This window comes from Gymnoscopelus braueri (genome assembly GCF_963280865.1).
Source record: "Gymnoscopelus braueri genome assembly, chromosome: 8".
Taxonomy (NCBI): Eukaryota; Metazoa; Chordata; class Actinopteri; order Myctophiformes; family Myctophidae; genus Gymnoscopelus; species Gymnoscopelus braueri.
In genome coordinates, this window is record NC_137609.1 from 34,329,993 (window position 1) to 34,341,390 (window position 11,398).

The window sequence follows — 11,398 nt, forward strand, 5'->3', positions numbered from 1 at the left end:
AACTGAATGTATCCAAGCAATTCCTGAGGCCAGTACATGACAATAGATCGACAAATACATGACAGTACTTTCCACAACAGAGACAATAGGCATACATGTCAAACAGCAGTGATCATGTTTAGTTCCCTACCTACCCATTTGTAAATGTCAGCTTCCATCCCAGCCACAGCCAGATAGAGCTATAATGGTATGGTGTGTTTTACTGTGCTCCAAAATCACTGTCTTTGCCAGACAGACCCACCTTTGCGAGGTGTTCGTCTCTGCTTTTGCCTTCTACTACAAATGAAGGAAAAGGACATCATCTGGTCTGAGAGTGAAGCTCATGAATTTAAGAGAAGAAATAGCATAAGGCTACCACTGTATTGACATAAACAATGTAATGTTACTTCCTTCATTGGTGTTACCAATGATACTAATTAAGCTCTGTTCCATTTAAGGGCGCCAAAAAATGTCGGCGACAGCAATCTCGGACCAAATCTCCTGCAGTGTGTACGAGCCCTAAGGGCTCGTACACACTGCAGGAGATTTGGTCCGAGATTGCTGTCGCCGACATTTTTTGGCGCTCGCCGACAAAACCTCCCGATCTGACGCAGATCGGCCTTTGATCTGCGAGATAATGCTCGCTCTGTGTGAAAGGTTCCGCGAGACGATGTGGCCGCGATTATCCGCTCTGCGACGGCTTTCCGACCGTTTTCAGATAACTACCATGTTAGATATTCAGCTCTGTCCCAGACAGGAGATCGGACAGTATCATACAGTATGAAAGGGTCTGCGAGGAGATCCACGCTACAGCCAATGAGAGCACATTACAGCCACCGTGGCCAGGGGAGCGTCGCTGGATCTGACCACAACAAACAGTCCCTACCGCAATATTACCGTCCAGTCCTGTATTAAGTTAACATTATAAAACAAAATGAGAGAGTGAGCGAGCCTGGTGGGCTGTTTATTTTAGAGGAATTGTACAGAGAGAGAGAGAGAGAGAGACAGACAGACAGACAGAGAGTGAGAGCAAGAGCGAGCTCTGTCTGTGTGTGTGTGTGTGTGTGTGTGTGTGTGTGTGTGTGTGTGTGTGTGTGTGTGCGCAGCATGTGCTCGCTGTTATGAACAGCGTTGCCAGATGTTGCGAGAGAAATAAGCAACCAGGTCTATGAAAACAAGCCCAAGAAAAGGCCACTTGAGCACTTTAAACCTATTTACAAATACATTGGATATTTGAAAATAGCCGATCTACAAGCTCACAACGCGTCGCAGCTATTTTCAAATAAAAATCTTGAGAACATTTTGGAATATTTTCCAAATCCACACAAATCTTGTATGGGGGTCTATGATGGCACAACATATTTACAGAAGGGGGGTCTGCGGACAAATACATATTATGTGTTGTTTAAACCACTGGTTTAAACAACATTAGGAAACAAGGCCAAATAAGCAACTACACAAATAAGCCCAAAAAATGCACCCCGCAACAACCAATATTTACAAGCAACTCTACAGAAAAACAAGCCCAAAGTCGCTTATAATAAGCGGACATGGCAACGCTGTCACTGACGGCTTCTGCGCACTTGACGTGCGAGAGAGAGAGAGAGAGAGAGAGGGAGAGAGAGAGAGAGAGAGAGAGAGAGAGAGAGAGAGAGAAGAGAAAGATTAAAATGAATTGGAATAAACTCAAATGTATGTATTGGGTCTGACTCTGGAGATAGCATTCTAGTGAACTATCCTACAGTGTGTCAGCCCTTGTCGGGGATCAATCCTGTTGTGAAGACCACAACGATATTATGACAGCCGATTTCAAGAAATAAACTCCTGCAGTGTGTAATGCTTAACGATCAGATGACCCCCCGACCACTTTAAGGTCTTGCAGTCTGTACCTGCCTTTAGTGTAGTAGAGGCGACATACCAAAGCCTATACCACGCCCCGCTTTTGTGACACGCGGAACAACTGCAGACTATTTTTTTGGCATGCAGTTGTTAGTATACTGTAGTGCAGTTTTTGACCGCGACGGAGGCGCGCTGTCTCAAGAGAACTTGAGCCACGAGAGGCACCGCTGAGCAAGCTAAAGCGAGCGAGTCGCCGTGCCGAACGTTGCGAAGTTTGCTTGAGCCGACTCAGCGGCGTCCGAGTTATGTACCGATGGGCACAGAATCGTAAATCATGTTTTGGGGTGAGCGTTACCACTCAAAGTGGCTACTGGCCAATCACAGCGCGTCCTTGCACAAGCGGTATAGGCTTTGGGATGACGCGTAGCGGAGCCTTTCCAGTGAGCCAACATGCACAATAGCACCACCGTGACTCTGACCTGTGTTAAAATGTACTTTTTAAAATTAGTTTTTTCTTTCAAAAACTTGTTTCAAGAATTTGTTGACTGATTTGTATTTCCCAGGGCCATTGAGATAGAGTTATGTCAAATGGGGTCAGAAACACTACAGGTCAGGAAGTTTATGTATGGCATGTGTTTCATCAACACCATTATGAGCTCGGATTCAGTGTTTGGAATTATACAGTAGTGTTTGGAGCTGTTGGTCGCCTGATGGCAAGCATTACTTCTGCCTTCTTCTTGTTCTTCTTGATCTCTGAGCGCAAGGAAACCAATGTAAACGAAAACAAACAAATCAACTGTAAGCTGGTTTCAATTATATTGAATATTATACTAATATTCTTCGTTTACATGATCCGATATTGCTGTAAAATAATTTCTCAATAGTTCTGGTATTTCCTATTGAATGAAGCTTTCTTCTTTCTTTCTTTTTTCTTCTGTTTTTGCCGTCTCTGGCTCTGCTGTCTAGCAGCCACTCTTATCCAGAGCGACATACAGTTAGACTTTGTTCAGATTTCCATTCCCACATTCACATCATGAAGATGAGGTCTATGCAGTAACATTAAAATGCCACACAGTCATGAACAATTAAGGAAAGTGTTTCTGAAGATATGAAAATCCTGGTATCTTGTGACAGCAGCAGAGGGAGCTCCATGTCAGGGAGTGATGTCAGAAGGACTTCATCACCAGTGTGGTGTTTTGGTGTAGTGCCTGAGATTATTTGTGTGTGTGTGTGTGCGTGTGTGTGTGTGTGTGTGTGTGTGCGTGCGTGCGTGCGTGCGTGCGTGCGTGCGTGCGTGCGTGCGTGCGTGCGTGCGTGCGTGCGTGCGTGTGTGTAGGTGTGTGTCTGAGTAGGTGTTTATGGATTTCTGTCTTGAACTTCCTTATTGCTGTATCATTTTGACAACCAGCCACAGACAGACATGGTCACAGTTTGACAATTTCAGTATATTTATAGTTAACTCATGAGTGAGAGGAATGTACAACATAGTCACTGTTTGTAATTAATAGTTACTTTTCAAGTTGTCTCTCATCCTTGTAAGATCGTCAACAGATATTCAAGCCATGACAGACAGGACAAAGAAGGTGAGACAGAGTGATGGGGAAAGAGGACAGAAAGAGGACACTGAGGACAGTGGACAGTTGGAGGAGAGGGGAGAGAAGGTGGTGAACATCTACGAGAGCGTGGCTGATTTCAGAAGTCATGGTGTCGTCCCTGGACCACAGGATGTCATGAGGGAGAACACGGCAGGAAGACAGTCTCAGGGTGAGTTTGACCTAGTTGTGAATCGTTGTAAAGGCCATTTCTCAGAGTTTATTATAGCCTACAAAAATAAGGCATTTCGTTCAGGAAAAGATGATTCAGATTTCATTCAGATTTTCTTGCAGCACAAAACTTGACATGTGTTATATTGTTCAGTATCATTCCTTTGATGTGTAAAAGTAGTTTGGGGTTCATCAGATCAAAGCACTTTGGTTTGGGTTCACACCGCAGGCGAAGATATTTTTGTAGTCGTTTCATTCGCAAGATCACGTTAATGAAGCGACTAGATAAGCATCTTCCCTTCTAGTGTTAACACATCTTTAATCTCAGTCTCTCAATCACTAACAGCTGTAACATTCTGTTGCAGGACAACGCTCTAAAACAGTGAGGCATCTCACAGTTGTTGCTGTGTGTCTGGGGATGCTGTGTCTTATGCTGCTGGGTGTCATCATAGGCCAGGCAGTGCACTGTGAGTATTCCATGTAAAAAAAAAAACAGAAAAAAACCTACCACATCACACTCTTTAGTCACAGCATTAGCCCACATGTTGATTTACCGGTAACTTATCTTTTTAACATAATTCTCATTGTTTAAGTACTTTCTTTTTTGTGTATATTCTGCAAAGTACAAGTTATTTTTTTCAAAGCTAACTTTCCTTACAGCTGCTAGACAACAATAATTGTGTTTATAAACACCTGTTTTGTGCAGATAATTCCGCTAAGACCAACCTGACCCTGGAGACAAACCAGCTGAAGAGAGACAAATCAGATGAGAGTTGTCAGGAATGTAGTGGTACAAAATGTGAGTAAACCTCATTCTTTTAGTTTTTTTTAAATACATGTAAATCCCACACTGACTACTACAGTATGTTAAAACGTTTTTGAGACCATTGCAATAGAAACCTAATAAACTGTACAAAAACAAAATCTGGAGTTTATTTTAGTCTCACAGTCAAATTACTCAGGTTGTTTCTTGTTCTGTTTCTTTTTATTTATTTATTTACTCCATCATTACCCTACATTGATTATTATCAGTGCATTTAAAATCAGTAACACTCCTGTTTGATGTTTAGCCATGTCGTGTCGCAGTGGATGGAAGAGGTTTGGATGCAGCTGTTATTACAGATTTACTGAAGAGAAAACTTGGGAGGAAAGTAGAGCAGAATGTCTGAAGACAGGAGCAGATCTGGTGGTCATTAACAGTATCAAAGAACAGGTTAGTGTATCTGGTTGCGTGTATGTGTGTGTATGTGTGTGTGTGTGTGTGTGTGTGTGTGTGTGTGTGTGTGTGTGTGTGTGTGTGTGTGTGTGTGTGTGTGTGTGTGTGTGTGTGTGTGCGTGTGTGCGTGCGTGCGTGCGTGCGTGCGTGCGTGCGTGCGTGTGTGTGTCCATCATCGACATCTCCCACATATTTTCGTGTGATGTAATTCTGTTATTATAGTGAAAATGTGAATGCATTAGAGACAGTTAATTATGGTTCAATCATTATCCAAATGATCAGGAATTCATCAGAGGATTGAAACATGAGGGTGGAAGCTCATGGATTGGTCTGACGACTCTGAACAGGACTGATGAAAACTGGACATGGGTGGATGGAACTCCACCGACAACCAAGTTAGACATTTTAGTTTTTCTAATGAAATTCTATTCTATCAAATGCACTGTATGTGACTGACATGTGAGTGGATGTGGTTAAAAATACTTTATGTTGTTTACTCTGCAGGCACTGGAACATTGGGCAGCCTGTTAATAACATTACAGACTGGAAATGTACCATCTACAGGCATGAGGTTGGAAAATGGAATAATGCATTATGTAAATATCCCAGCAAATTTCCATGGATCTGTGAGATATGATGCTTTCTTAACAACATCATGAAACTGCAGCTTAGTGTTCTGCTTCATGGACTAAAACAGTAGTGGGGGGGAAAAGAAAAAACCTTTATTGTACAAAAGTAGCCTACAAACTGTTGTACTCACAATCATATAAATACAACCCACCAACTGTAATGGATTAGTTTAGCGTGGTTGTCAATTTTGCTTTAAGGACACCATTTATGTTTACACCATCAAGGCACTGAGGATTGAGGAATACATTATGGAAATCTGAAAATTTGGTTAATTGACTCCAGTTCAGCATTCAACACCACTGTGTCCTCCAAGCTCATCACCAAAGCTCTGAGACCCATGGGGCTTGTTTTCAGTAGCTTCAGTGCAAGTTGGCTGCTTAGTACTGACTAAGCTAATCAAGCCAAACACAGTGAAGCGGCTGTCGCTTGGTGGTCAATCTGAGAATGCAATATATCTGCATTTAAAATGCTACTGCACCGTTTGTGCGCCTGCTCATAACTCTATGGCCACTCTATTGGACCCTTAACTCTATGATTGGACCCAATATTGCATAGACCCAATGGACCCAATATCATACTTCCGGGTGCTTCAAACGCCACTGAACAACTTTCATTGAAATGAATAGCAGGGGGCGGGGCAGTCCGCCCTCTAGATATGTTACAACTCTATGAATCAAGCCCCCAGCATGTGTAGACCAGAGCCTTTTATTAGAGAGTTGCGCCAATGAGGGGTCAGAAACAGCGTCGGTCACGTGGTTCATGTAGCTGGAAATAGTGACAAGGAGCCGTCTACTTCAATGCATTATTTTGTAACCTTTGAACTGTTTTCGATATTTTGCTTCTTGTTTGATCGTATATATTTTTTTGTATTGGTGTGTCACACTGTTGAGGAGTTATTTTACCACCTGGAATAGTGTAGGCTACTCTAACAAAACACCTTTACTGTTACAGTGACTCCTTAATAACTTATAGTATTGTTACTTGTTGTAACAATACTGTAATGTTTTGTTTTGCAGTGTAAGTATTTAATAAAACTTCACTTGACACATATGGAAAAATACTCTAAGTACTCTGTAAGTATTTAAGTATTTAGTGTTTTCTTCTAATGTATTATGCTTTGTTTGCTTTTAAAATGTTCTTTGTAGGGACTACAGATGTAAATTACAGATGCATTTTTTGCTAAATCCGGTGTGTATTTACATTACATTATTATTATGTCCTGTTCATTACACTGTCCCGTCTAAATAAACAAATAAGATAAAGTCACAGAACTTCAATGTATTCTTATGGGCTTGGGTTCAGACTATAACATCTTTTGACTTTCCTGGCTCTCAATACATGATCCTTTTAAAGGATAAAGGAAATGCTATACAATGCCATCAAGTCATGTTACAAAATACAAATGACACATTTGACGATACAAATAGCACTGCTGTTTTTACTGGCTGGGTTCCAGGGGGTCCCCAGCAAAATTAGTTAAATCAGTTTAACCACTTTTAACCCTATAGGCTATGTGATAAAAAAAATAGCTCTACCAGCTCACAACGTGTCACAATACAACATTGTGAGCTTGTAGGTGTGCAAAAAAATCTAGAAAAGAAATGTGAGAAATCCTAAAATCTTATATGGGAGTCCATGGCACAAAACCTGATGTGGGTCTGTGGTCAAATACATTTGAATTTGGGGGTCCTTGAGAACCACTGCTGTATAGGCAACAGAACATGGAGACAGGAAGTGGGGAGATGTAATATTTATCTTTAAACATCCTGTTTCCTGTGTTTAAAGAGCACTGATGAGGTTGGTGTTACTGGCAATGTCTACTTAGCCTGGTAAACCACCCCCCTCCGGAAATCTCATTTGTATTTGATTCATCATGCTGTTGCTGCTTTAGATTCCACCAGCATATAAAATGAAAGGTCAAAGGATCCAGTCAAGGTAAAAATTATACGTACGGTATGTATCATTTTGACCTTGACTGACCTTTTTGATTCAAAAGTTAATCAGGGTTCTTGCACCATTTTCTTACTAAAATGTAATGCTTTTTAAGACATGTTTAAGATCTCAACAAACATCATCTAAGACCCAAAACATTTCAAAACAAACTTGATGCTGGTTTTGAAGCTGAAATTCAGCTTACATTTTTTTTATGAATAAAAGGATATTTTAACCAAGCAGAAAGTAGTCTTTTAAGACGTTGAAAAGACGTTTTTACAGAACGTCTAGAAGACGTCTCCAAACACGTCCAGATTGAAAGGTTTTTTGACGTCTTTTCCGGACGTTCAATAGACGTCATTATAATACGTTGAAAAGTCGTCTTTACAGAACGTCTAGAGGACGTCCCCAAACACGTCCAGATTGAAAGGTTTTTTGACGTCTTTTCTTGACGTTCGATAGACGTCATTATAATACGTTGAAAAGTTGTCTTTATAGAACGTCTGGAAGACGTCTCCAAACACGTCCAGATTTAAAGGTTTTTTTTACGTCTTTTCCTGACGTTAGACAGACGTCAATACAAGTCTCATTATAGACGTCCTTTTTATACGTTTAGATGACGTTATTTCTGGACGTCTTCAGGCTGTCTACAGAGACCCCTTTTTAGACGTCATTTACATACCTATTCTGGACGTCTTCTGACTGTCTACAGAGACCCCTTTTTAGACGTTATTTACATACCTATTCTGGACGTCTTCTGACTGTCTACAGAGACACCTTTTTAGACATTTACATACCTATACTGGACGTCTTCTGACTGTCTACAGAGACACCTTTTAGACGTCTTTTCTAAACCTGTAAATGACTTGATTTCAGGACGTTCAAAAGACATGTTAGATAAGATTGTTGGACATCCAGATGAGCTACATTTTTATTGACTGACCCCATTTTACACACCAACAGAAATCATAATCTGTCAAGTCACCCGCCTATGCAGGGCTCCAACTTTACAACAAAAATCTATTAGTCAGATACTCCATGGAGTAATTAAAAACATGTGTTGCAAAGATGGATCCCCATAAATGTGTGACTGTGATTCCAGCGTCTGTGTAAAATAATGTCAGTATCAAGGAAAATGTAGCCTTCAGAAGACATCTGATTGTCCTAACAAGTAAATTCTCTCTGAATAACATTCAGCTAAACTGATCTGAACATTCACAGCAAAAAACAGATCTCTGAATAACATTCACAGCAAAACCATGACATTTTTTATTGTTGGAACAGGCACGCCAACAGCAAAACTGATATCCACAACATACATGGAGAAAACAATATACATGCTGTGCTGACATCAACTCGCTGACAGATTTGAGGAGAGTTCCTAAAAGAACACCATTCCAATGCATCATGCTGCGGTGTTTAAGAACATGAACCCTAGCAAAAAGCACACCTTTTATGGTCATTTTGACCATAGCATGTCTTACCCCCAAATTACCCCTACTGGTGGGACCCTCACCACAGGCTGGACTCAAACCATCAACCTTCTGCTCATCAGCACTACAACTGCCTTACCCATTCTGTTCCCTGAAAAGAATCCAGGTCAAGTGGTGAATTTACACTAAGGTTTGTATACTATGTGATACCACCCATGTAGCATGGTCTTACAAACAAGGGGACACTGCACTTTTCACAAGTTACTCAGGTGAGCAAATACAGACAGGTCTGATACCTTGAACATCGAATGAAAAATGTAAATATACAAGCAGGCCAAGACATTTTTAGAGGGTTAGGTACAGCATGTGCTGTTTTTTGTATGATCATAAAACTGTTTGTCTGAACTCTGAATATTCTAATAGAAAAACTGTAACATAGAAAAACTGTAACATAGGCACAGTGATGTGAGAGGGACGAATTTTGCACTCAGAAACATGCAATTGCCAACACTAGGTTTACACGGAAACTGTTTTAGTTGTGGTGCAGTGTCAACCCAAACAGGGACACACTGATACAGTATGATAGTTTGAGGCCGATACCAATAGCCTATTATTCACCTTCCCAATTAGCTGATGCCGAAACAGATGGATAATTTAAGCTGCAATGCAGGTACAGAAGTGATGAAGCTTTTCACATAGTGTCAAAAACAAGTCACAAAAATGTCACAAAAATAGCAGATATACAAGCTTGCAGTGCGACACAAAGTGACGTGCTGCAAGCTTGTACATCTGCCATTTCTGAATAAATCCTAAAATGTAAAAAAAAAAAAATTCTTTTCTAATTAAACCAATAAAACCTTATAAATAAAACCTTATAAACCAGTGTTTTTTTTCTGCCCGAGAATTCCCCTCTGCCAAAAGAAAGGTCCACTACTCGTTACACTACAAGCTATATGGCATTGTACCCGCCTCCCCCCACTCTCCCAGGGGCATGCTTCAGGTGGTCCGCTGTTGCCAATCGGACCTGAGACTCCGTTGAGGTAGGCTCCCATTTGATGACAGCCGCTATAATAAAAACAAAAAACAAACAAGAAAACGCATGGAAAATAAATAAATGCAGTTGTCACTCACATTTCTTTACATGGGTTAGATATAAATCAAGTTACATTGCATCAAGTATAATATTAATCAACATTCCATAATATTAAGCTTACTTTTCACTGCTGAAAATATCAAGGTGCCTTCTAGACCCCTTTTGTTCCCCTTCCCCTTCAGGTTGAATTTGGCCATCAGTTGATTGGTGAAGAGCCTAATCCCAGAGAAATTGATTACATACAAGATATACAAACTCCTTTTTGACAAATACTGTACACACACACACACCACACACACATACAGGTCAGTAGGCATACTGGGAAAGTTGATTAAGTCACTGAGAGAATTGCAAAACAAAAAGTGAACCAATAAGCAAATACCATGATCAACTGTTCTGCTCCAATGTATAAAGATCTGTCTTAATAAATATTACAAGTAAATATGTAAATAATGACTTTACCTGTCAAGTACTTTGTAAGTGCAGTCCTTCACATCTTTCCCCCCCACTTTTGACAGTCTACAAACCTATAAATAAAAGCATTTATTTTATTAAGAATTCAGGCATGAGCTGTGAGCACAAGCAGGGATTGGGATCATTATGTTATATTGCTTATTATTCCTGAAGTTAAATGAAGTTGTTTAATGATTAGCCAAAATATGTTTAACATTCACAAACTCATTAATAGGCCCTCCAAAAATTAGACACATTCTATTTTGAGAATTTTTTGAAAATGTAACTGGGACACTGGTTTGTTTCAATAAGCATCTTGTTTTCAGAGTGGTCTTTGTTGATGGCTGTACTGTCACTGTACAGTCAAGCGATATGATCATGCCACCAAGCCACCAAATCTACAGTTCTAAAATGTATAGAGCTGTACTTATCCATCCTACTACGGATTATATAGGCTTTTAAGATTTATATATTAACGTGTTGATTGGATAAAAAAAAGATCAGCCGTTTGTACACCAGTGATTTTAATGCATTACATGATTCTTTACCTTATAGATTTTTAGGTCTGGGTACATTTCTCTATTGAGCACAACAATAGTGTTAATTAAAAAATGCTCACATTTTATATATATATATTATATATATATAATCTGCGCATTATGCAACAGCCACAGCAGCATGCTTGTAGCTTTGTTGTTTTTGTTGCTTTGCAATTTGCTGAGTTGGACTTCATTAGTGACTGAAAACATCTTACCAATGTCTCCCAATTCTCACTGTCAGCCAGAGAAGCCTCCTTTTCATCAAATTCGTCCAAGGAATCCAGTCTTGTGATCTGGCTTAAAGCATTCGATGGATCGGTTCTCTGCAGCTTGTCAACCGTGTCCTGGATAGTCACCAGCTTGGTGAGGACCACCTTCTGGAACTCTGGCATTAAAGAGAAAGATAAAGTTGAATTACTTACTATAAGTGCAAAACTATCATAACAGCAATGCATTTCTGCTTGGAGAAACAGGCTCTAGTGATCCCAGAAGAATCTGAGAAGATTCAAATAGTTACTCAA

The 11,398-nt window shown here is 40.2% G+C and overlaps 1 protein-coding gene and 1 long non-coding RNA gene across 2 annotated transcripts; one reads left to right on the forward strand and one right to left on the reverse strand.

The window, feature by feature from the left end:
* Positions 1 to 3,380: 3,380 nt before the first annotated feature.
* LOC308090795 (C-type lectin domain family 4 member E-like) lies at positions 3,381 to 5,820 on the forward strand (the record flags this gene model as incomplete). Its single annotated transcript, XM_080436058.1, has 6 exons — positions 3,381 to 3,582; positions 3,947 to 4,048; positions 4,288 to 4,380; positions 4,652 to 4,794; positions 5,080 to 5,192; positions 5,302 to 5,820. The coding sequence occupies 6 exons, from the start codon at positions 3,381 to 3,383 to the stop codon at positions 5,432 to 5,434; spliced, it is 786 nt and encodes a 261-aa protein (XP_080292184.1). The 3' UTR covers positions 5,435 to 5,820.
* A 3,899-nt stretch (positions 5,821 to 9,719) lies between these two features.
* On the reverse strand, positions 9,720 to 10,449 carry LOC308089880. The gene is made up of 3 exons (XR_013933571.1): positions 10,348 to 10,449; positions 10,007 to 10,101; positions 9,720 to 9,857 (listed from the first exon to the last, which is right to left on the reverse strand). It is a non-coding gene; the product is annotated as an uncharacterized lncRNA (long non-coding RNA).
* Between the last annotated feature and the right edge of the window lie 949 nt (positions 10,450 to 11,398).